Source organism: Rhinatrema bivittatum, chromosome 9, assembly GCF_901001135.1.
Source record: "Rhinatrema bivittatum chromosome 9, aRhiBiv1.1, whole genome shotgun sequence".
NCBI lineage: Eukaryota > Metazoa > Chordata > Amphibia > Gymnophiona > Rhinatrematidae > Rhinatrema > Rhinatrema bivittatum.
Window position 1 is genome coordinate 104,267,764 of NC_042623.1, and position 27,290 is coordinate 104,295,053.

A 27,290-nucleotide genomic window follows, 5' to 3' on the forward strand; every position below is an offset into this window, starting at 1 on the left:
TTTTTTTTTAACACAAGACATACAGAGGCCAAAGCACTAATATGCACAGAATTACATAAAGGCCATTTTGTATGCTAAACAGAATAACACAAGAAATTTCCCATTTAGCACACACAATTTATTAGCTTGGCAAATAGTTATGTAGCCATCTGTAGCTTAACTTTTGGGAAATTTCATGCAGATTCAAAGCTGATGAAGGACTGATGCAAAGCAGCTCATTCACAATGAACAATTAGTTTAACTACACATGAAACTAGCTCTACAAATGCAATATCATAAAAAAAAATGTAACTGTACATTATTGAGGTGTAGTTAAAGTTGTTTTCTAAAAGAAAAAAACACCTAAGCATGCCAATTTGTTACTGGGCTTATTTGCAGTGAAGTCCCATTAACAAAACATCATGTGCTAAAACAGAAAGTGTACACAATCCTGTGAACTTTAGTGTATCAGCCTCATAGTTATAAAACATACCAGCCGTGTGCTTTATATGAAAAATGTCTGTGCTTGTAACTGATCTGCATACAACTGAACTGTGAGGTCTAAGTTTGCATACATTTGAAAAGCAATAACATTCGCCAATTAGTATTCCCAAAACATGTGGAAAATAGTTTTTAAAGCCATATACCCAAATTGCTCTTGTTTGTCTGGCTAAAATTAAGTGTGGGCTATGATGAATATTCTTCTGGAATTTATTTTTTTTTTAAGTTGGGGGAGTGAAACCTTGTACATTGGTGGCATTTTCAAAAGCACATGCACTATTTATCTGCCCCCTTTGTCACCCATCCCCAAAAATAACAGATGCAAAGTACACAGATGCAGTTAGTGCACTTTATTTTCAAAGCAAAACTACTTAAATTAGCTACATAGTACACATAGTAAAAGTCACCATGTATTCTGCTACTACATGGACTATTTTAAATTTCCCCATAAGTGCAGAACTACCAAGTTATAAAAGTCTAAGTAGCTGTTGGTCAGTGCACTTCAGAGCTGTGAGTGCGTAGGGTCTTTATTTTATTTTATTTTTTAGTAGACTAAATTAAAAGTTGCACATTTTTTGTTGCTAAGAATCCTAGATTGTAATATGGATAACTGATAACATACAATAATTGTATGTTCTTCTGTCCCATTGTTATTTGAAGCTCCTCCTTTAACTGGATTCTTTTAAAAAGAGGGGTGTTGTCCAGTTTGACAGGAAAGTATAAGGGATGCATTTAAAAATGTTGAGGTCAAACTCTTTATCCTTTTCTCATTGACTTTGCCCTTATCACCACTCTTTTATTCCCATCATCCCTTCTTTCTCTCCTAACCTTCATTCTCTTCCTTTACATCTCTATAACATCTCCATTTTCCTTAATCGAATGCCTGTCTTCCAATATTTTTGTCTCTCTAGGCTGTGTGTGTCCTGTGTTGCCTCTTTCCCCTCCCTTTTCTGCATTGCCTCTCCCCCACCCCCTCCCCTATTTTGCATATTTCTCCATTTCTGCTTTCTCTGTCATGCACCTCCATTCTGTATGTCATTCTCTAAGTTATGTGTTCTTCCAAGGACAAGCAGAATGGCAGTCCTCATGCATGAATGACATCATCCGATGGAGCCCAGGATGGAAAACTTATGTCAAAGTTTCTAGAACTTTGACTGAGCCTCTGAGCATCCTCGAGCATACATAATACTTTGCCGCCAATGAGGGTCCTTCTTCTGTGGACCCCGGTGTTTCGTAGTGGAGTAAGCCTCTTATACTTTTTTCCTTGCTTTTAAGGATTTTTCTAGTGCTTTTTTTTGCTTCAAATTTGCTGTTGTATTCGTGCCACTCGAAGCAGGGTCCCTCTGTTCTCCCCTCTATCTTTCCTAGATAGGTTTTGCAATGTTTTGAAGTAAGTTTCTTTTCATTGTCGATCCCCAAGGCGGCGGTGCACTTGGTGCATGCTGACCATCGAGGGCTGCCGCCATTGATTTAGATCTCATGTCCCTTTTGTTTCATGACATCATGTCCTTATCATGGTCCCAGCGATACCCCCAGTGCAGAAGGACTATGTCTATTCCGGATCCCCATGATAGATGTGTCCTTTGCTTGGGGGCATTGCATGATGCTTGGGGGTTGCCGCAAATGTGCACAGATGACCCCCAAAGGACATTGGACCCGTTTGGAGAGGATGGACCAACTTTTCAAGGACCAGAAGACCAATCTATTGGTATCGGAGGCAGCACATCAAGGGACCTTGGAGCCACACTGATGGCCATTGACATCTGTGGGGCCACTGACGCCATTGGCATCAGTGACTGTCAGGGACTCCAGAGAAGAGAGTTGTAGAAGACAGTGCAGCTAACTGTGGAGAAGGCAGTTCAGGGCCTCTGTGTCGGAGCACCGATGGTATCAATATCAGCACCATTGCTCCTTGACCTGCTGCTGGGCTTCCTTCAAGTGCTTATTAGTGCCCTATCAATACCGTCACCAGTGTTGGTGCCTGCTGCAGCATCAATGCCCATCAAGGCATTGAAGCCGCTGCTTTCCGGGTCTGGTGGTCGACCATGGTTCCTCAGAGGAGGAAGTTTCCCCGAAGACAGAGGTGGGAACCAGGCGGGGTCCAGGTCCAACCAGTCGCTCCATTTCCCATACTGCAGGCCAGAGATGGAGCACCACGGGATCCAATCCCTGTCTCTGACAGTGAAGAGGACCCATTTGATCCCTGGAGGGGGCCGCTTTAGAGGCTTTGGAAGATGAGGCATCTGATGGCTTTTTCTCCAATCTGTTTGCACTTGCCAGCAAAAGGAAGTCTCCTCCGGAAGACCTCTCTTTCGCAAGTTTTGTTTGACTGATGGTGGAAGCCATAGCTCAGTGGTAGAGCATTTGACTATATATGAAGACATCCCTGGTTCAAATCCAGATGTCCCCTTTCAAACCGTTATTTAGGGATCTGTACTAGGACCTGTGCTTTTCAATATATTTATAAATGATCTGGAAAGGAATATGATGAGTGAGGTAATCACATTTGCAGATGATATAAAAACATTCGGAGTAGGTAAATCACAAGCAGATTGTGATAAATTGCAGGAGGACCTTGTGAGACTGGAAAATTGGGCATCCAAATGGCAGATGAAATTTAATGTGTTTAAGAGCAAGGTGATCATTATAGGGGAAAATAACCCATGCTGTAGTTACATGATATTAGGTTCCACCCAGGAAAGAGATCTAGGCGTCATAGTGGATAACATTTTGAAATAGTCGGCTCAGTGTGCTGTGGCAGTTAAAAAACAAACAAACATAATGTTAGGAATTATTAGGAAGGGAATGGTGAATAAAATGGAAAATGTCATAATACCTCCGTATTGCTCCATGGTGAGACCATACCTTGAATACTGTGTACAATTCTGGTCGCCACGTGTCAAAAAAGATTTAGTTGCGATGGAGAAGGTACAGAGAAGGGCGACCAAAATGATAAAGGGGTCGGAACAGCTCCCTATGAGGAAAGACTAAAGAGCTTAGGGCTGTTCAGCTTGGAGAAGAGACGGCTGAGGGGGGATGTGATAGAGATCTTTAAAATCATGACAGGTCTAGAACAGGTAAATGTGAATCGGTTATTTACTCTTTCGGATAGTAGAAGGACTAGGGGGCATTCCATGAAGTTAGCATGTAGCACATTTAAAACTAATCGGAAAAAATTATTTTTCACTCAATGCACAATTAAACTCTGCAATTTGTTGCCAGGGGATGTGGTTAATGCAGTTAGTATAGCTGGGTTTAAAAAAGGTTTGGATAAGTTCTTGGAGGAGAAGTTCATTACCTGCTATTAATCAAGTTGATTTATAAAATAGCCACTGGTATTACTAGCATCAGTAGCATGGGATATACTTAGTTTTTGTATACTTGACAGTTACTTATAGCCTGGATTGGCCACTGTTGGAAACAGGATGCTGGGCTTGATGGACCCTTGGTCTGACCCAGTATGGCAATTTCTTATGTTCTTATGTACCAGACAAAGATGCTGGATATTCTCCAGTATGTGGAACCTCCTGAGATCGGGGCAGTCCCAGTGATGAGATCCTTATGGAGTTGCTGATGAGGATGTGGGAAAACCCCCTCTTAACTCCTGTTAACAAGAAGGTGAATGCATTCTACCTTGTCCAGAAGGCTCCAGGATTCGACAAGCATCAGCTGCTACACCAATCAATTGTGGTCATATCCACTGCGTACTCAGACACATTTCTCAGTGCTCCCGTGGAGGGATCTGAGAGCCATAGATACGCTTGGGATGAAGATATTTCAGGGAGCTATGCTCATTGTCTGCATAGGCCTACCAACTCTTCATGGGCCAATACATGCAAGACATCCTGAACAGGTGCAAGAAATATCCGAGCAGTTGCCTAGGCAGAAGCAGTAAGACATCATCTAATCATTGGTGCATAAGGGTCTGAAGTGTGGGAAAACAAGGTGTCCACTCAACTTACAATGTTTTTGAGGTGGCATCGAGAATCTCTGCCGCAGGGATTGGCACCCACAGATTCACCTGGCTGCAGGTAACAGCATGGCACATGTTGAGACTGTTGGGTCACATGGCCATAATTGTTCATGTTGCTCCCTTGGCATGTCTGCACATGTGGAGAACCCAATGGACCCTAAGGTCCCGGTGATTTCAGGTCACTCAGGATCTGTGGGATACATCTGAGTCACTCTTTGTCCTGGTGGCAAGACATTTTCAATTTGAAGCAGGGGTGTCCTTCCAATTTTCTTAGGTGCAAATTGTCTTGACAATGGATGTATCCACCCTGGGCTGCGGTGCCCATGTAGATGGGCTCAGCAACCAAGGTCTATGGTCCACCCAGAAACTTCCTGGAGCTTTGAATAATCAGATTCTGTTGTGTTGTGGATCCCCTGTTTCAGTGCTTTATCTTAAACTAGGGGTGCCGTGGGTTCATGTTTAGGTCCAGGTGGGAGGAAAACTTCTCTTATGGGAGTCGCTGGCGATGTCAATCATAATCTCAGTGACCACGTCACACTCTAGATCAAATACCTTCAAAAGGTGCCAGATAATGAAAAAAGACAAAAAGAAGAATAATTACTTCTCATTTTGGATGCTCAACATGATACCATGTTTTCAATCACTGCTTCAGGAGCCTCTTATTTGTCACAGCGCCATTTGAGGAAGCTTTCTTTGCTGATGACCGTGTGCTCCAGCTTTAGCTTTGAAAGTCTTGAAGTTGCTCACTTAGAATTCCTCTAAATCTTGATGAACAGCCCTGTTTTGAATGATGTCATAAACTATCTCACAATGAATGAGTTTTGATTAGGTTATTTAGTGTGTATGTTGTTAACTTAAGATATCAGTACCATTATGGACCAATCTGATCTGTCAGTTGTGTGGTGATTTGTGATACTCTGCCTAACATGTCTAGGGAGCCTACATAAAAAATTTCAAAAGTAGTTAGTTAATAGTAAAATTGTGATGATACAATATGAATATCTACTTGTTACTGTGTTCTTTGGATTTACTATATATTACATAAAGGGGTGAATTTTAAAGCCAGGTGCATGCCAAAGCTAGAATATATTTGTAGAAGTCGGGTCAGTGCATGCCCAATGAATTTTAAAAGGCGTCCATGCATATCCCCTGGCATGCGTACAAACTTTTTTTCCTGAAAAAGAGGCAGGGTGTGCACATGGTCTGGGTGGGGTATGGGCATTCCTGGATTTACGAATGAAACCAGCAAGTAAATGCACGCAGAAGTGCACGCTGGAGTCCCTTACCGCTTAACTTTATTTCTGCTATGGATGGCGTGTAAGTCCTAAAACAACAAAAAGCAAAGAGGTGAGCGGGGTTTTAAGGGTTGGGATTAACAGGGTAAAAGGGAGGCTATTTAACTGGGGGGGGGGGGGTGTTTAGGAAGCACTATCCTTTAACTGGGTGAATTGGGAACAAGCTGGGGAAACTGATAATTGTGTTGGCACACATGTCTACTAAAATACACCCCCCCTTACGTGGTAGTCTCTGCATTTGTGCACACATGTGTGCAGCCATATAAAATTGTGCGCACATGTACGCACATACAGCTATTTTATAACATGAGCACATATATATGCATATATTATAAAATGGCTGCGTCCTTTGGTGAAGCTGGTAGTCTCACGTACATGTGCAGCCGCGTGGCTGTTTCAAAGTTATCTTCAAAGTATATAATTTTAAGAAGGCAAGCATTAGAAATAGTTATGAGCATTCAGTTTTTTGTTTTAATATTGAGCCATAAATACAAATTAGAAGATTATGCTCTTCCATTAATTTCAAAATTGAATTTATTCTCGGCATCTAGAGATGTGCAACAAATTACAGGGTGAATTATCTTGGAAGAGATCTAAACATCCCCTGAGATGATCCACTGTTCTTTTTTTTCATTTGAGAAAATATGCCACAGGCCAGATATCGCCACATAATTTGCCTTTCAAGTAGTTCAGAAATTTCCCTGCATATTAGCCTCAGTTTTATGAAATTCCAACATTCTAAGTTAAAATGTCCATAAATAAGACAGTAGCTTACATCTGAAATGAAACTGTTTGAATTATGGTTCAAGGAAACCTAATTTATAGAATATCAAAGATTTTAATGCAAATAATAGTATATAGTGTATTAAAATGAATTATACATGTTTAGGGTTGTTTTGTGATTAGGGTTTCTATAAATTTTATAATAGAGCAAATTTTAACTATTTAGGGCTCTTGTGAAAAAGGTTTCTCTCTGACTTACCAAATTCAACCCTGAAATTTCCAAGGAGAAAAATGCTTAAATTCATCTTTCTCATTTCATAGGGCATGACCAATCAATGGAATGTTCTCTCTCTTTTTTTCTTTCTCTGTCTGCTTGGTGAAACACATGTTGGTATGCTGGTACTGTATCAACAGAAAAGTAACTGAGAAATGCTCTTCCTTTTTTTATTTTAATTTTTATTATGGATATAATGAAGTGGTACAGCCTCCAACGATCACTCACCAGTCTCCAAAAAACTACATTGTGGACCCACGAGAGAATATTGTGATCCAATGTGAAGCAAAAGGAAAACCTCCTCCCAGGTTTGTGATATTCTACTGAATGGACAATAACATCTGTGCATTTGTTTTTGGGGCATGTGAAACAAAAAATATCAAAACAGGAGTAAAATATACACCATTCACTCTAATCACATCACAAGAGGTGGGTCCATGTATCCACAGATATAAAAAGGAAAGACTCTCATTTCCTCAAACAGCCCAAATTTTCTCATAGAGATGTTTGAAGAGATTTTTAGTAATAATCTTAGGGGTAGATTTTTAAAAAATATGCGCACACGCTACCCGGTCTCCACACATGGACGCAAGATTTTAAAACATGCGCACGTCGGTGCACGCACATTATAAAATCGACGGCGGCACATGCAAGGGGGGAGGTGTCGATTTTGTCAACATTCGCGAGACAACGCTTCGGGGCCTTCCCCAGTTCCCTCCCAGTCCGCTCCAATTTAGGAACGGACTGGGCATGTGAAACAAAAAATATCAAAACAGGAGTAAAATATACACCATTCCAGTCCAATTTAGAAGTGGACTGGAAGCGAACTTTCCTATCCCCTACTGTAACCTCCCTTCCCCTTTCCCTCTCCTCCCCACCCTCTAAAACCCATTTTTAAATTGTTGTACCTTTTATTTTGCAAGTTACTTCAGGGCCCGACCTGAAGTAACTTACACGTGCCGGCAGCCGGCCAGCGCACAAGGCTCCGGGACAGTGAGGAAATGGCGCTGTTCTGGACCACCCTGCTCCGCCCCCCAGCCCGCCCCCTTTTGAGGCCCCAGCACTTACATGCGTCCCGGGGTTTACGCGCGTGGCCGGGCCGGTTTGAAAATTGGCTTGGAGAGCATAAGGCCCAGCAACATGCGTAAACCCCAGGATTTACGCGCGCTGGGGTTTTAAAATCTGGACTTTAGTTTTCTTTTAGAGCACACTTCTTGTTTTAAAGGAGTATTTAGTTCTTTGAGGCATTTTTGGGATAATATGACATTTTCCTTCTCCATTGTTGGATAGATCTAGTGGCCCAACTTTTGTATGGGCCACTAGATATGATCAGAGGGAATAGTGCAGCATTTTGCTCTTTTTTGTTTCACAACTTGAAAAACATCTTATGCTTTCTATGGAAATACTTTTGTAATGTTTACTAATTCCTTTGCATATATATATATATATTTAAATCAATATAAATCTTAAGATTTCCTATTATTCATAGATTTTAAAAGGATAATGAAAAGCCAGCTAGTTTTTATTTTCTTTAGAAAGAGATTAATTAGTTCTCTTTTTTTGTTAGCTTTTCATGGACTCGTGATGGCACTCATTTTGATATAGAGAAAGATCCACAGGTAACAATGGTAGCCAATTCAGGTACTCTGGTCATAAACACCACGAATGGTGAGAAGGCAGAAGCATACGAAGGAGAGTATCAGTGCACTGCAAGAAATGAGCGTGGGGCGGCAGTCTCCAACAATATTGTCATACGCCAGTCCAGTTAAGTAAATCTTCAAAATGCCACTTTTCTCTGCATCTGCAAGTACATACTGTACAATGTCTACATCAATGAACCTAGAGCAAAACATAAAAAGGCCAAAAACAAAACAAAAAAGGCCAAAAATCAAAATGTGCCTCACTCCCACCCTCCCAGAAAAATGCAGAGGCAAGGGTCCCCACTGGCCTACAATTACCCGGTTCAGGGGGGATCTTCTGGTTTGAAATTACATAGGCTGAAGCCTCGGACTTGCATAGGCCGAGGCTGCAGTAGATCGCCGAGGCCTCAACATATGCAAGGCCAAGGCTTCAGTCTAATCTTAGGCCCGGCCTCTCAGCCGGAACCTGGATCCAGGCCTGACACCACGGCACAGCCCAGAAGCCGGGTTCCAATGCCAGAACCGCAGCCAGACACAGGCCCAGCACCATAGTCTGACCTGGAGGTCGGGTACCAAAGCTGGGGCCTCGGCCCAATTCCGAGGGGCTCCGCCGAGAGGCTGGGTCCCGACGCCTGGGAAGTCCTCTTCACTCATCCTTTTCTCTCTTCTCTTGCAAGCACAATGATGATGTCCACTGAGGTTGCCCCATAGTTAATTAATCCCCTGTGCATTGGCCTAGCAGATGGTGCCATTTTGATGTTAACCAACTTCGGTGCAACACAACCGGACATTGTCATTGTGCTTGCAAGCGAAGAAAGAAGAGGACGTGTGAAAAGAAACTCCCAAGCCTTGGCCTAGGCCCTGGTGTTGGGACCCAGCCTTTGGATTGGGCCCCAGCATTGGGCCTGGGTCCGGGCTGAGGCTCCGGCATCAGGTCATGGCATCAGGCTTGGGTCTGGGCACTAGCCTAGGCCGAGGCCCCAGCATCAGGACCCGGCCTTTGGATCCCTGACGGATCAGGTAAGGTTTTGTTTTTTGATTTTTTTTTTTTTTTAATTTTCAGGGATCTCTGCTATGGCCTCAGTTTCAAGAATCCACCAAGTGTCATGCTCAGGCCTAGGCCACGGTCCTTGCTTTGGGCCTCTGCCTATGTCCAAGTGTGATGCTGGCACCTCAGCCTAGGCCTGAAGCCAGGGCCTCCCTTAGGGCATAAGCCATGGTCCCTGTTTTGACCTCATCCTATGCAGTAGGAGAGGCCCCGGCTTCAGGGAGAGACCTAGGCCCAGTGCATTTGTTTAAAGCGAAAAGGATTTGTTTCATCTGGGGGTCCCCAAATGAAACAAATTAGCCTTGTTTGTCGTGTTTTGAACTTTCGGTTTTTAATGAATGCACATCCCTACTAGTTATTACACTCCAGTTGCAGTACAGAAAACAAATGTCCCTCATAACTTCAAAAAATGTATTAAAGCTAATTCTTCATCAACATGCAATATTTTTAGTCAATCTGATGCATTTAACTTAAATGGAAAAAAAAATTCCAGATTTTATCAAAATATGTCCTAGATTTTTTTTTTATTCTAAATGTTTTGTCTCCAGCAAGAAAGATTGCAAATGTGACAGATAAGCAGTTTGAAACTGTATAGCCAGCAGCTACTGCATAAGTAGTTAGCAACTATTACTGAATCTTTAATGAATTTGAATGAATATGCTAAAGGCTTTACACCTTTGAATACAATGGACAATAAAATTGTGGCTAACACCCACTTTAAAATCAGAAATTAATACAGAATAATGATCAATTATTATGTAGCTTAGTAAATAGACCCCTTAATGTGCATATTAAAAATAGTGCAGCTTATTACATAGGCCACTTTATTTTCCTCTGTATCCCCTTTATTAAGCTTTTCTCTTCCTTCAAACTATTTTCTTTTATTTTTCTTCCTAATTGTTCTCTCATTTTTCCTCATCACCCCTATTTATTCTAACCCTTTTTGTTTAACATTTTCTGTACGCAATTTGAATTTGTAAATTTATTGATAATATTTGTGACAATATCCCAATGTATCAGGGTGTACAAGGTATTTGCTGTTGAAAAAAAGCAGTGGATTTCTTAGGCTTTTGTGCATTTGCTCTTAACTACAATGTGTTTGTGAGTTTCCCTGGGCTATTTTTTAATCTTCAGTTGTCATCAATATGCATGCCTATGGTAATCATGGAAGGTCAGGGTGCAAAACTATGCTATCTCAGGAATTATTCAAGTAAACAGATTCATTCTGACATTTCATCCTGTTTCCAGGCCAGCAAAAGCAAGATATCTGTTACCTATGATGTTGCTTATGTTGAAGAGGTTAATATCCTAAACGTTTGCCTCTACCATCTATGTTCTTATGGTTCCTTAAGTTTAATAATAGCCATTAACATACAAAGACCTCATAAAGTCCAGAAGGCAAGCATAATCTTGGGAGCCTCTAGAAATCTGAAGTTGATTTCCTTTCTGATTGTATTAATTTTGCTTGACTAGTATAGAAATATCACTGGAGAAATTGATTTCTATTGTGAAGAGCCTTGCAGACTTTTCTTGTAGAAGCCAATTTCCTTTCAGAGTTAATGGACTCTAGGTAGTGATAGCATTTATTGGACTATTATAAGAGATTACATTATTTTGTAGTACATAAGCATTCAGTACACATAGGTCTCTTCTGATGTGATTATAAGGCTAAAGAAAGAAGCATAAATACCTAGGTCATAAATTTGCATAGTAGTGACCTTCAGAAGGTATCAGAGATTACTTTAATGTCAATCAACAGAAGCTTAATCAGTGAAAGTGTTAAGAATATTGAAATAGGGTGTTAAAAGAGCATCAAATAATTATTGTGAACGTAAAATGGTAATATCTGCCATAATGGGTTAACAATCTAATGTCTTGGTTCAGTTCATTATTTTTTACTTAAATTTTATAGTTGAATATATTTCAGTTCCTATGTCCTTCTTTCTGGATTGTTTCTAAAGTTGCCTTCAAGAACAAATGCAGATAAATTAGAGAACAAGTGACCTAAAACTTGTGCTAAAATATTCTTAGCATGCATGCTAAAATGGCATATGACATATGATGCACTGAATGTTTTTACCGCAAGCAGTAAAGATAGCCACTTCTGTGTGAAGAGGTCACTAACTTGTGGAAAATCCCATAGTTTAGCACAATTGTCTCCAAATTTGCAATTTAATTTTTTTACAGTAAGATCTTTTCATGTAATTAAAATGAGCACTCCAGAGAGAGTAGTGAGAGTATAAAGTGATTTTGATGGTGAATGAAGAGTATTCGTAAGTATTGTTTTGATGGGAAATTTAAAGCTTGGGGCAGAAAAGATTGTTGGGTAAATTCTTAGTATGTATTAGATTTAATAGAGAAAGCTAGGTAAATTCTTAGGGGTAGATTTTCATAGGTGTGCGTGCACATCCATGTGCGTGTGCTTCCTGGTGCACGCACATGGACTCACCGATTTTAAAACATGTGTGCGATGGCACACGCATGTTCTAAAATTGGCAGGCCGCACGCACATGCGCATTGGATTTTTTAATGTGTGTGTGCATATGTGCGCGGCACGCGCAAGGCCCCCCCTTGCAAAAGTTGCACTGCAACGCATCCCGGCCTTCCCCAATTCCCTCCCAGGCCGCTCCAATCAAGGAGCGGACTGGGAGGGAACTTCCCTATCCCACTCCCCTTCCCCCTATCCCTATTCTAGCTAACACCGTTTTTTAAAATTTATCTTTTGCTCCTCAACAGGAGCAGTAGCAAGTAGCAGGCGCCGGTTCCCTGCCGGTGCGCGCTTCCCCGGCACAGCAGCAAATGGCTGCTGTACCAGCCTCCCCGCCCCTGGACTACCCCTTTATCTGGGCTCGGCACTTTGGCACGTAACGCCTGTTATGCACGTGGTTGGGCTCCTTTGAAGATGCGTGCGGCTCACACAAGGCCAGCCATGCGCATAACACCCGGTTTTTACTCGCATGGGGGATTTAATATTTGGCAGTGAGTGAGTTAGATTTAGTAGAGAAAGCTAGGTTAACTCTTAGGAGGTAATTTTCAAAGGAGTTATGCTTGTAAATGTAACCTACTATTATAGTAATTTTCAAAAGCCCATTTACATGATTAAAGGTAAATTTTAAAACCATTATGCAGGCGCACATATGCGCGCATGTGTTGGGAAGTGGCCATTATATAACATCACATGTATGTCATAAAATAAGCTGGCCGCACACACATATGCACTCAGTTTTAAATAGATGCACATCTGTGCATGCAAATGCCACTTCTACCGCATAAGTGGGGAGATTTTAAAAGGGGTGCAAGCCAACACCATTGCCAGTAACACCAGTTCATTCCCAGTTTGCCCAGTTAAGAAAGAGGTCAGCCAAACTCCCCCCTTCGTTTAATTGCCTTTCTTACCCCCAGTTAGCCCTGACCCTTAAAACCCCACTGATCTGCCTTGCTTTCTTTATTTATCACTTACACATCAGCCATGGCATAAGTAAAGTTGCGCAGCAGGGGGCATCAGTGCGTGCCAGGGCTTGTAAATGTTTAAGAACATAAGAAATTTCCATGCTGGGTCAGACCAAGGGACCATCAAGCCCAGTATCCTGTTTCTAACAGAGGCCAAGCCAGGTCATAAGAACCTGGCAATTACCCAAACACTAAAAAGATCCCATGCTACTGATGCAATTAATAACAGTGGCTATTCCCTAAGTAAACTTGATTAATAGCTGTTAATGGACTTCTCCTCCAAGAACTTATCCAAACCTTTTTTGAACCCAGCTACACTAACTACACTAACCACATCCTCTGGCAACAAATTCCAGAGCTTTATTGTGCGTTGAGTGAAAAAGAATTTTCTACGATTAATCTTAAATGTGCTACTTGCTAACTTCATGGAATGCCCCCTAGTCCTTCTATTATTCAAAAGTGTAAATAACCGATTCACATCTACTTGTTCAAGACCTCTCATGATCTTAAACACCTCTATCATATCCCCCCTAAGCCGTCTCTTCTCCAAGCTGAGCAGCCCTAACCTCTTCAGCCTTTCCTCATAGGGGAGCTGTTCCATCCCCTTTATCATTTTGGTTGCCCTTCTCTGTACCTTCTCCATCGCAACTATATCTTTTTTGAGATGCAGCGACCAGAATTGTACACAGGATTCAAGGTGCGGTCTCACCATGGAGCGATATAGAGGCATTATGACATTTTCCGTTCTATTAACCATTCCCTTCCTAATAATTGACTGCTGCAGCACACTGAGCCAACGATTTTAAAGTATTATCCACTATGATGCCTAGAACTTTTTCCTGGGTGGTAGCTCCTAATATGGAACCTAACATCGTGTAACTACAGCAAGGGTTATTTTTCCCTATATGCAACACCTTGCACTTGTCCAACCTTAAATTTCATCTGCCATTTGGATGCCCAATCTTCCAGTCTTGCAAAGTCCTCCTGTAATGTATCACATCTTGGGTACATACCCCAAAATGCCCAGACATGCCCATGTCCCACTCCTTTTTGAAAACATCTGAGATGTGCGCTCTCCAGAAGATATGCTTCAGAAGATATGCTGGTTTTTAAAATTTGCTTGGTGCATGCGAGCCCGACAAATTTGCATATCCCCTAATTGATGCACATGCTAGACTTTTAAAATTCACTTTTAAAGTGCACTCATGCATGTAAAAATTATTGACAATTCAATAGCATATATTGTAGCAATTTTCAAAAGCCCAGTTACATGCATAAAGTGCATTTACACATGTATAATCCAGTTTTAAGCATGTAAATTCATTTGAAAATTACTCCATAGGGCTTGATTTTAAAATGCATTTACATGCGTAAAAGTGGGTTTTACTCGAGTAAATGCACTTTACTCGAGTAAGGGGGCTTTTGAAAATTGCTACCATACATGCTATTGAATTGTCCTTTGGATTTACCCACATAAGTGCACTTTACTTGAGTAAATGGCTTTTGCAAATTGCTATGATAGTATGTTACATTTATGTGCATATGTCCTTTGAAAATTCACCTGGTAGAGTGTAATTGACTTAAGAGAAAGGGTAATTTACTTTGAAAGAAGGTGTGAGAGATCGGACTAGGTTTTCAAGAAAGTATTCTTAAAAAAGAGTAATAGCTGAGAGGGTGACTCTGGCAAACTAATTACAGTACAAATCATCAAAGGGGTTTGATGAAGCCATTTGCCTTTGAGACACAGATCTATAGCAAGGCAAGAGCTCAGTTATCCTGAAAACTAAGGAAATACTGAGAGCAGAAGGTGATTTTGCTGCTATTTGAAGCGGATAGATATGTATTGCTTTGCTGGGAAATTTTAAGACTTAAAGCTTGAGACAGAAAAGAGATTGTGGGGTAAACTGATATTTTATGTTAGATATAATAAAGAAAGCTAACAGAATTCTTATTGTTGACTTTCCCTCCCAACCACCCCAACTCCCACCCCTCCAAGCACATTTTTTGATTTATAGAGTATTATCCCAATTAAGAGGAGAGGAGGAACATTTATCACAAGGACCAGTTGATTAACTGTTGTCCCCTTGTAGGTTATTACCGAACTAACATTAAATACACAAAATAAATGTCAAGGACTTATATTAGATTAAGCATCACTATTCTTTAGAAACCTTAATTAACTAACAATTCAACATTAGTAAGATGCAGTCAGCAGTCCATCAGTGAGATGGGAGTCTTCCAGTCATTTGCACAAAGTGCCACATGTATGGTTATCTACCAGTTGGTGATAGGTTACATGTGTGTGTTCAATGCAAAGAGCTCCTGGTTTTTAGAGAATGAGTCTGTTCTCTGGAGGCTAGTGTGACAGACCTGGAGGAGTAGAGGCAGACAGAGCAGTCAGGGCCGGTGCAAGGGTATTGGGTGCCCTAGGCGACCCTTGCACTGCCCCCCCCCCCCCAGGTCGCACCCCCTACCTGTTTCGGCACCGACTGTGTGCACAATCTCTATTTCTCTTTGCCGTGAGTGGGATAGACCCCTCTTGCGGCACTGCATGGCTGCTCTTTGGCGCCCGCCACGACTCAGCTCCCTAGGCGACCGCCAAAGTTCGCCTAATGGATGCGGCGCCCCTGAGAACAGTATGTACAGGAGATCTTCAGGGACATAATAGTCAAGTTCCAATTCCAATCTAGCATCCCCTGTGCACTGTGCAGCCTTGGAGGAGCATGGTCACACGGAAGGATAGCATTGCCTTGTTTAATAGGAAGTGATCCTGTCACTGAGGATGGGTCTCTAAGAGCTGGCCTTTTTCAACAGAATGGAGGCTCTAGAACAAAGGGTCATGGAATAAGGGTGAAAGGGGGTAGACTCAGAAGTAATCACAGGAAATATTTATTTATAGAGAAAGTAGTGAATACATGGAACGGCCTTCCAGTGTAGATGGCAGAGATGAAAAGTTATCTGAATTTATTGGATAAATATAAGGAATCTCTGAGGGGAATTATAAGGACTATATAAATTGGATTGATGGGCAGACTAGCTGGGTCATATGATCTTTTTTTGCCATCATGTTCCTATGTTTCTATGCTTCTTGTACCCAGACAGGAGGAATTAGGATGGCCATCATAGTTGCTTATTTGTTCATTAGGAATGTAGATAGCTGGGTTCTTGGCAGACTTGAGGATTGTTTGGTAATGTGCCTGCCTTTTGTGAAGGTGGTGGACCTCACACATTACCTAGATAGGATTTTAGACATTGTTGCAGAAATGCCGGCTGTCATGCTATATGTGGTACCAATGACATAGGAAGGAGTGGGAGGGAGGTTCTGGAAGCCAAATTTAGGATTTTAGGTAGAAAGTTGAAATCCAGAATCTCCAGGGTAGCATTCTCCCTATTCCATGCTCAGAACCTTAGAGGCAGAGAGAGTTACAGAATCTAAATGCATGCATGAGTCGATGATGCAGGGAATAGGGTTTTAGATTTGTTATGAACAGGGGAACAGAGAGGGCCTTTTCCCGAAAGGATGTGCTCCACTTTAACCAGGGTGTAACTACATTGCTAGCAATAACATTTAAAAAGGAGATAGAGCATCTTTTAAAATAGAACATGGTGGGAAGCCAACAATTGCTCAGCAGCGTATGGTTTGGAAGGTTGTATCTTTGAAAGAAACTAACAAAACAGGGAAGTTAGAGCATCCTGACAGTGTGGTTCCAAAAAAAGTCAAGAGTGGCCTAGGTGCATTTAAGTAAAGAGTAGCTTAAAAGATTCAAAATTATCCCTGTCAACTGCCAGGAAGGTTATATATATACAAACAAAAAACCTACCTTGAAATGTCTGTTTGCAAATGCTAGAAGTCTACAAAGTAAAATGGAAGAGTTAGAATGTATAGCACTGAATGAAGAGATAGATATAATTGGCATCTCAGAGACCTGGTGGTTGGAGGTTATCCAATGGGTCAGTGCGATACCAGAGTACAAATTGTATCACAATGATAGTGAATCAAATTGGTAGAAGGGTGGCACTATGTTAGGGATGGCATAGAGTCAAACAGGATAAAGATCCTGCAGGAGACTAAATGGACTGTAATATATTTCTGGATATAAATTTCATGTGATGTCGGGAAGAAAATAACAGTGCGGGTATACTATTGTCTGCCTGGCCAGAACAAACAGATGGATGAAATGTTAACAGAAAGTAGGGAAGCTTACAAATTTGCAGCACAATAATGGAGATTTCAGATATCTCAATATCAGCTAGATAAATGTCACATCAGAACATGCTAGGGAGCTAAAGTTTCTAGATTAAATAAATGATTGTTTCATGGATCAGCTGATCCAGGAACTGACAAGTGGGCAAGCTGTTTTAGATCTAATTCTTAGTGGAACATAGTATTTGGTGTTAGAAGTAACAGTAGTGGAGCTACTTGGCAATCGTGATCATAACATGATCAAATTTAACTGGATACAAGGATATCAGAGAAAACAGAGAATCTCATGGTCAAAAAGGTCAAATCAGATGTTACCTATTTTTAATGAATGCAATACAAGCTTTTCAAGTCTTAATTTATGTATATAAATGTTTTTACAGGGTCTCCCTTGTGGACTAAGGAAAAGCTTGAACCCAGAGTAGTTCAAGATGGTGTACCTCTTGTGTTGCCCTGTAGACCCCCAATTGGACTGCCATCACCTATAATATTTTGGATGGATAACTGTAAGTATATATAAATCTTGTATATAAAGACTTCTGTTTTGTTTGCCTGAAGGTTTATCTTAAACGGAAAATTGTGCCTACCATAACCAGATTAAGTGTTTGAAGTAATTTGTAATTTTCTTTCAAACTGCTTCACTCAGAGATTCACAAAGGAATTATAGAAGAGTAGTGTAAAGGTTTTAAGGATAATAAGTTAAAAAAAAAGTATGTTTTTAAAAAGTGATATAGGGTTACATCATTTTCCATAGATTGGCATTACATGTTGGTGACATCATCTGGCAGCATCAAATGAATTCATCTCTCTGAGTAGAGCTTTGAGCTCCACTGAGTATGCACTACTACAAAAAACTGTGAGCAGTTTCAAAAACTATATTTGTGTAAAAGTGAAACGGAAATATGCTGATGCTTCGGACTGGACAGGGCTTACAAAATGAAGGAACTGCATAAGTCTCTCAGAAGCTGCAGTCAGACCTGCTCCTGCAGTCTGCCTTGCCAGGAAAAGAATTGAGCAGAAGCTCCTCAAAAACTCCCCCATCTGTGCACAAGCTGAAACCTGGGGTTGAATAATACAGACCACCCTGTGTTGATGAAGAAGTGAAGATGTAGCACTGGTGTGTGGTGCATTGGTGTCCATCAACACATGACACATTGACACCTGTCGACCGCATGGTGCACCTGCACCCTTTGATGCATCTCTACTATTCACACCAGGAACTTGTGACTTGGATTGGCCACTGTTGGAAACAGGATATTGGGCTTGATGGACCCTTGGTCTGACCCAGTATGGCAATTTTTATGTTCTTATATTCGTATTTATGCATTGCTCTATTGGTTCATCGGTTGCATCAGCATCATCAGTGCATCGTTGCTTCAGCATGACTAATGCATCTTCTCCATTGGTGCATTGATGCATCTGCTCTGTCAGTGCATTGATACATTGGCACCATAGTGCATCTGCAACATTAATTCATCAGTACTCCAGTACCATCACTGCATCTTCTCCATTTGTTCATCAATGCATCAGTGCTCCGGCACCATCAATGCATCTTCTCTATTGGTGCAATCATGCATTTACATCCACACTGTCAATTCATCCACACTGACAATGCATTGGTGCTTTGGCATTGTTAATACATCTGCACCATCGATGCATCTGTATCATTGATGCTTCGGCACCATCGCATCTGTTCCATTAATGCATCAGGCTCTGGTACTATTAATGCATCTACTCCGTCGATACATTGATGCATCTGCACCATCAATGCACTGGTGCTTCAGCACTGTTGATACATCCATACCTTTGATGCATTTGCTTCATCGATGCATTGGCACTTTGGCACCGTTGATGCGCCTTTGTGAAATTGCTGCATCTGAACCTTCTGCGCTTTCTGTGTCTCCATTGATGTCCCTTTTTTGCTTTCTATGACATCAGCAAGGTTTCTCTTACTTGCCATCTTTTTTGAGGTGATGGTCCTCTAATCTTACTATTTCTTTCCTGGAGAAGAGCTCTCATCCCTGTCAGTAGATCTTTCCTGCCAGAGTTCTGGATGAATATAATGAGGGGGGTCATTTGGAGGAGATATTTTTCAAAATGGCAGTAATCTCATTGCTATAGTAGTGTACTGACCACCTTGGACCATCGTAGTATGGCAGACATCAGAGTGGCAAAAGAAACCTTTCTTCAAAAGGGGTTGGGGTATAGGGTCCTCCAGAACCCTCTGTGGAATGTTCATATGGTGATTCATCAGACTCATATGATCCAATACTTGCATAGCAACAGTAAGTGAACTGATATCCCTGCCTTTGATGGTATTCTGTTTCAGAGACTAAGGAGTAGCACTTGGACCCAGTTTCTGTAGGATCTCAAAGCATATATGTAACTAGATTAAATGTTTCCTGTTTCAACACATTACCATTATTTAATCTTCCATTTGGACCATGACAGATCCGTCATCACGTCTCAAGAAGTAGTTCCTTTGCCAATGAGCATAGCAAATGTTTCTCCCAAAGAGAGTGGTATGTGGTTCTACTCTCACTATAAGTTGTTTCAAACAGCAAGTTGCATGAATACTCAGAATCTGATGGAGTGCTACCCTCTGGCTATTTGTTTGCTTGAAAACCTTCACTAATTTAACTATGCTAGTAGCATACTTAGACCATTGAAAATGTGTATCTGTGCATGCCTAGGTGAATGGCTGGGGTTGAGATCTATTAAACTCGTTCAGCCATTAGTCACCAGATATCACTTCCAGGGAAGGAAGGCATGTTCTTCCTATTAGATTGACTCAGTGATACTAATATTGAACTACATATCTGCAGAAGAGCTTGCAGTCCTCTTATGTCCTAAACCTGAGAGCTGTGTCAGCTGTCACTGGATTCTGTCACATCACACGTGTTATACTTTGTTTCTTCAGTGATGAACATGCCCCTCCCCCTTCATGAGTGGCTAGATCAGTTGATCCAAGGAATTCTCCCCTCTTCTGTTTTCCCCCAAATACAGTATCACTCATTCCTTTCATTCATAAATCCTAGTCTATTACGAAACAGGTTTTGTACAGATAAACCTCTTGTAACTGTGAACCTTTCTAGTTTGTGTTGTAAGTACTCTCTCATCTCAAGAAAAGGAAGAGATGATTCAAACTGAGAGTTATCTAATAGTCTCTAAAAACAAGTAAGGGGACATGGTCTGTGACCCTTACTCAAATCTCACAACAGATTAGGTACTCACTCTTGGTTGCAAAGCCTCCTTTCACAAAATAGAACTTCTCAAAGTCCCCAACTCAGTAGTGGATAACCTTCACAGAGTCTTCCAACCTAACAAATGGGCTGCTCTTCAAAGCCCTCGTCCTTTCTCCTGTTTATGTTGAAAAGAGTCAAAAAGACTGAATAGCCGATTCCATCCTACATAGCGAATACAAGCCCACGCCAGCCTCTCTTAGGCAAATGTGGGAGGCATACCTACTTTCTATGTTATCTACAATCTGCGGTTAGGGGCAAGAGCCATTCAGAAAGTTCTTAAGTTTGAGAAGGTTTTTCTTTGTTATAGAATGACCAATTCAAGGTATGTTCTCACCTTTCATCCAGTAGTCTATCCCCATGCCAATTCCTCCATGATTCAAGCTCACTTCTACCACAGGGGAAAGATTATTATGCCTTATGAACCTTTCCCTCACTCAGCTTCATAGCAAGGGAGTTCAACCCTCAATAATTCTCTATCCACTGTTCAAAGGAGTCCAGAGAATTTTCCAATTGATTGTACCTTAACCACAAATATCAATTTAGAAGACAGATATTTTCATCTATGCATTAAGCAGTCTCCCTTGACCTGTTCTGCCAAGAATTTGTCAATAGTTACTTCCCCTATCACCAAGAGGCAGGTGCCTTATGGCCAAGTCACTTACTTCTTCAAAGTATAGGAAATTCTGCTCTTACTTCATTATTGGATATCACATTTGCAGAAATTTTGCAGGCACTTAAATCCTCCAGTTTTGAATCCCTCTGTTGAGCTGATAATGTTGGCCTCTTGAAATATTTTACCTGGAAGGTGGTGTTCTTGGTCATGTTATCTTCAGCTAAACAAGCCAGCAATTGCAGGCCTTTCATAACAGAAGGGTGCTCCATACCAGTATTGCATGTCTCCTCAAGTGGTCTCAGTTTTTCACCAAAATTATGTCACCTGCATTGACAACAGAAGATTTAATTTGTTTCTCTGTGAGATGGATGTCCCATATCTCTGGAGCAGAGTTTTACCACACTACCAGGCTGATCAGCTATCTTCTATGAAGCCATTGGTCTGTGGGTAGCCAAGGCTATTCATTTCTTATCCAGCCAGCTAGCAGGCTGTATCACATAATGTCATGCATTCGCTAGCCTTATAGTTTCAGACTTTCTCCAGACTTATCAAGTCAGACCCCTACATTTTCTTTCTTAGAGCTGACTCCATGGCAATCATCTGTAAAACTGTAACTTGGGTGTCTATACATTCCACTGCTGTCTGGACAACCTATCAAGCTCTGACAGTAAATTCAGACAGCTGTTTTTGCATAGCCTGTACAACTAGTAGCTTACTCTCCTAGTTGCTTATTAAATAAATAAATGCTGTGCTACAACCTTCAGTTTGGGACTTCCCCACATGTAATGGCTAATTCAGTTTGCTATCAATGAAAAACACAAATTTGCTTACTGGATACAGTCTTTTCTGTAGATAGGATGAATTAGCCAGGAAAAAATTGCCCACTTCCTTGGAGAGTTGGCTAAATAGCTAGATTTAGCTATCATATAGACTGTGGAGGCTTGTGAGGCAGCATCCATGTGCGAACTGCTGTGCATGCTTGGTGAAGCTCAAAGCCCTTCTAGCTTAGAAAGATGAATCTGTTTGGTGCTGTCAGATGATGCGACCCACATATAATGGCTATTTCATCCTGCTTTCTTCAGAAAACACTGTTTATGTTAAGCAAACTTGCCTTTCATTCTTTGCAAAACTGTGCAGTCCATAAAGAATACACTTTTTACATGTTATGTAAACTTGGTATAGACTTCAGAGAATAAAATATCTTGGTTCAGTAAGAACATAAGACTTGCTATACTGGCTCAGACCAAAGATTCATCAAGCCCAGTATCCTGTTTCTAACAGTGGCCAAGCCAGGTCACATGTATCTGGCAGGATCTCAAAGGTTAGGTAGATTCCAAGATGCTTATCCCAAGAATAAGCAGTGGATTTCTGCAACTCTACCTTAATAATGGTTAATAGACTTTTCCTTCAGGAGCTTGTCCAAACCCTTTTTAAATGTAGCTACATTGATAGCTTTCACCACATCCTCTGGCAACAAATTCCAGTTTAATTATGTGTTAAATAAAATATATTTTCTCTTATTAGTTTTAAATGTATTACCTAGTAACTTCATTGTGTATCCCCTGGTCTTTGTACTTTGAGAGAGTAAACAACTAATGTTTACTTGTTCCATTTCACTCATTATTTTATAGACCTCTATAATATTTCCCCTCAGCCGTCTCTTCTCCAAGCTGAAGAGTCCTAACCTCTTTAGTCTTTCTTCATAGGGGAATTGTTCCATCCCCTTTATCATTTTGGTCACCCTTCTCTCTACGTTTTCTAATTCTGCTATATCTTTTTTGAGCTGTGGTTACCAGAACTGCACACAGCACTCGAGATAAGGTTGCACCATGGAGCGATAGAGTCATTGTATCCTCTATTTTATTTTCCATTCCATTCCTAATAATCCCTAGCATTCTATTTGCTTTCTTGGCTGCTGAAGCACACTGAGAAGAAGATTTCAAAATATTTTCAGTGATGACACCTTGATCCTTTTCTAGGTGGTGATTCCTATTGTGGAACCTTGCATTCTGTATCTATAATTTGGATTACTCTGTCCTAATTGCATCACTTTGGACTTGTCCACATTAAATTTAATTTGCCATTTGCATGCCTAGTCTCCCAGTTTTGCAATGTCCTTTTGTTATTTCTCACAATCCTTTTGCGATTTAACAACGTTGAATAATTTTATGTCATTGGCTAAGATCTGAGCCATGGGTCTGGTGAAAGATGAGACTTTTTAAAGATTTTATTTACTAAGAATCTTGATGCTTGACTGCTCTTTGCAGAAGGTGCTCTATTGCATGTAACACTGCAAAAGTTCATGCTTGTTATAAAAAATAAGCCTTAGCTTGTTTCATAGGTTATTAAAGATTCTATCATACCTGTGTCTAGCCACAATTCTGGGAGGATAGTATCTTTTATTATCTAAGGAATAGCCTGAGACATCGGTTTAAAATATTTAAATCCAAATACAAAGTATAAGTCTGTTATAAGAAATATGACTATGCAGCCAGGGGCAAAACCTGCTAGCGATGTGCAGAGGGAACATTTTAGTTTAGGTTCATTGATTCATTTTGTAGGACATCTCCATTTGATTCATTATTTAAAAATGAAAAAACATGTTGTTTCTTCATGTTTCTTCACGACAAGAAGAATGCCTAAAAACCTTCAAGCGAAAGCTTAAGACCTGGCTCTTCTCTAAAGCATACACGTAAATTGTTCTTCGCTCTCATCCATGTTCCCCTCAAGACCTGGCTATTCTCTAAAATATATACACCTTACTTCCCCTCTCTCTCTATTGTGTTACCCTTACCCCCCTTCCTATCCCTTTTCCCCCTCCCTCCTTCCCTTCTCTTCCCTCTCACCCCTTTTTCTACACAAATGATATATTTTATGTTATTCCCTATCATTGTACATTTTGTAAATATTTGCAACACTTGCTTACAATAATTTAAGAATTAACTTAATTCTTAATTATCCTTCACATTTCCCCCCCTTTCATTTACTCTCTTGTTAATATGTTATTTTATATTATGTTCTTCTTTATATTTCCCCCTCCTTTTAATTACTCTCTTGTTAATATGTTATTTATGTTTTATGTTAAACTTGTTCGATGTAAAGCGCCATCCCAGGCACTAGTTTATGTTATGCTGTGAACCGATGTGATATCACTGATGAATGTCGGTATATAAAATTGTTAAATAAATAAATAAATAAATAAATAAATAAATGTTATTCTTTCATTTGTTTACCATTAAAGTCAATGGGGGAAACATTGCATAAGAATATAAGAACATGCCATACTGGGTCAGACCAAGGGTCCATCAAGCCCAGCATCTTGTTTTCAATAGTGGCCAATCCAGGCCATAAGAATCTGGCAAGTACCCAAAAACTAAGTCTTTCCCATGCTACTGTTGCTAGTAATAGCAGTGGCTATTTTCGAAATCAATAGCAGGTAATGGACTTCTCCTCCAAGAACGTATCCAATCCTTTTTTAAACCCAGCTACACTAACTGCACTAACCATATCCCCTGGCAACAAATTCCAGAGTTTAATTGTGCATTGAGTGAAAAAGAGCTTTCTGCGATTAGTTTTAAATGTGCCACATGCTAACTTCATGGAGTGCCCCCTAGTCCTTCTATTATCCGAAAGAGTAAATAACCGATTCACATTTACCCGTTCTAGACCTCTCATGATGTTAAAGACCTCTATCATATCCCCCCTCAGCCATCTCTTCTCCAAGCTGAACAGTCCATTCCCTTTATCATTTTGGTCACCCTTCTCCGTACTTTCTCCATCGCAACTATATTTTTTTTTGAGATATGGTAACCAGAATTGTATACAGTATTCAAGGTGTGGTTTCACCATGGAGCGATACAGAGGCATTATGATATTTTTTGTTTTATTCACCATTCCCTTCCTAACAATTCCCAACATTCTGTTTTCTTTTTTGACTGCCGCAGCACACTGAACTGCAGTCTATTTTGGGCTTCAAAATTGGGTTTTTCTAATCATTTCTAATTTAAATGGTGGGTAGACTTCATCAAAAGTATAAAGGCATGAGAGTGCTTCAAGATTATAACAGTAAAAGGGCAAAGGGACATTTACAGCCATAATGACACAAAGTGAAGGTATCTGACATTCTTATCTATTCTTTGGCATGATGACTGGATCAAATCATTCAAATTCTATTGAATGGCCAGTTTTTTCCACTAACCTCAATTTCAAATTATGGTAACCACAGATGCCTGTAATCAGGGATGTGGAGAACATCTGAACAACCTCAAGGAACTTGGTCTTTATAAGAAAGTTATAAGGTGTCACAAGGATTCCTCTCCAGGGAGGACAAGGATTGAATTTGGAGGAGGCCAGGGGTTTTTGTAATCAGCAGTTAAGTATGGAAGCTCACCATGCACAGCACCCAAGTAGTGTCTTCGCCCGATACTGCAGCTGTTCTCCATGGGCTGAGCTTGCACATGCGAGCCATGGCCAGGACTTGATGGTCTAAGTAATACCTGAGGGCATGGGCGAAATCAGAACTCTGACATGGATCAGGAATCAGGTGTGGATCAAGAATCAAGGCTAGTCAAGCAGTGTTTCCACTGGCAAGGCCTTAGAAAACTGTTTCAACCAACAAGGGTATGTTAAGCAAGGTCTCCTTATGTACATCATCCAATCTGAGGATATCCAAGGTTGATCCAATCATGGTTTACAGGGTCATGGGCAGTCCCTGCCAGACAGACTAGTACCAAAGCCAGCCCTGGGCTAATCCTGAGGATCTGCTCCCTGGACTCTGAGGTTCCCTGGTTTAAGACCTGTCATTCCTTATAAAATGTTACTCCACATAAATCATCTAGAACTGAGAGCAATCTTCAGCACCCTAAATGAATTAAATCTGTGGTTAAAACACAAAGTGGTGTTGATAGAAACAGACATATCCAAGTATCTATTTTCTATATCAACAAACAAGAAGGAACAGGTTCTTCAATTTCTATCAGGAAACATCCAAGATTTAACACTGGGCATTTTCCCAAAGGATTTCCCTTATAGCTGTCTATCTTCCAGAAAGTCAAATTCTGATAGTGGACAGATTATATCACCAGTTGCAACCACATGAATGGTCATTAGACAATCACATAGCACAGAAACGTTTACAATTGTGTGGCACTCTGCAAACATCAGGGAGGCGAGGCTGGACGGGAAGTGGAGGCCAGCTGGAGCTTCACCAATACCAGCCCTCGTTCCCTGCAGGTTGAGCCTTTGGGGGACTTAAGTGTGCCTCTGTATGGATGATCCCGTAAGGATGGCCTGAGAGGGACACACTGGAGGACAGCAGCTATCGAAAGAGCCAAACTGCAGGAAGGCAGTTGGCAAGACTGAGAGGCAGAACCAGAAGGCTGGCGAGTAGTAGGCAGCTTGGCGGGAGAGGAGTCCAGACACTGGGTGCAGGTTGGGTCCAGGTGAAGAATCAGAGGTGGGCGACAAAGCACGAGGTCAAGTCCAGGCAGTGGGTCAGAGGCAGGCGGCAAGGCACGACATCAAATCCAGGTGAAGAGTCAGGACCGAGGAATCCATCTGAAAGGGAAATGGAGGCAGGAACTGGAACTGGAACTGAAGCAGGATCAGGAACACAGGCAACGCAGAGCATAGCTGAACAGCGTGGAGACCTGTTGCCAAGGCAAGCTCTGACTGCCAGAGCTTGCCTTATATAGGAGAATTTGTAGACATCATCAGAAGGGGTTGCGGTCCCTTTAAATTTAGAAGAGATGAGCTCGTGCGCACCTAGGGCCATCGGGCCAAAGAGGAGGCGGTGGCAGCGTCTGGCCACATGGTGGGGGATAGGCCTAGCCGGGCCCAGAGGGATTCCCTGCCACGCGGAGCGCCCCAGGAGGCAAGAGAGCAGAACGGGAGTGAGAACTACTGCCTGCTGCCACCGAAGAGGAAGGGGGCCAGACTGGAGAGCCAGTGTCGGGCATGAGTGAACCCGGCCTCGGGCCTGCAGCGGCTGGGGAGTGCAACAAACATTTGATAACTAGATTCATGAAAGATTTAACCCATCTTAAACTTCCAATTAAACATAATCCTGCCTCTTAGGATCTATATGTGGTTCTTGCTCAGCTCATGAAAATACCGTTTGAGCCATTAGCAACATTAGTTAAAATTCCTTTGTGAAAGGTTTATTTTTTATAGCAGTCACTTCTGCTTGGAGAACAAGTGACCTGCAAATCCTAGTCTCATACACTGCCTATACTCGAATTTTCACAACAGACTTGTTCTGAAAACCCACCCTGAATTTTTATCAAAGGAAGTTTCTCAGTTTCATTTAAACCAATCCATTGTGTTGCCAACATTTTTTCTGAGACCACA

At 41.2% G+C, this 27,290-nt stretch overlaps 1 protein-coding gene across 3 annotated transcripts in view; it reads left to right on the plus strand.

The window, feature by feature from the left end:
* Window positions 1-27,290, plus strand: part of NRCAM (neuronal cell adhesion molecule) — a 515,870-nt gene that overhangs the window by 257,784 nt on the left and 230,796 nt on the right. For all 3 annotated transcript variants that reach the window (XM_029616764.1, XM_029616763.1, XM_029616765.1), the window contains exons 4-6: window positions 6,948-7,053; window positions 8,313-8,509; window positions 17,468-17,590. In XM_029616764.1, the coding sequence (XP_029472624.1) occupies window positions 6,948-7,053; window positions 8,313-8,509; window positions 17,468-17,590 (426 nt within the window). The remainder of the gene's footprint in view (window positions 1-6,947; window positions 7,054-8,312; window positions 8,510-17,467; window positions 17,591-27,290) is intronic.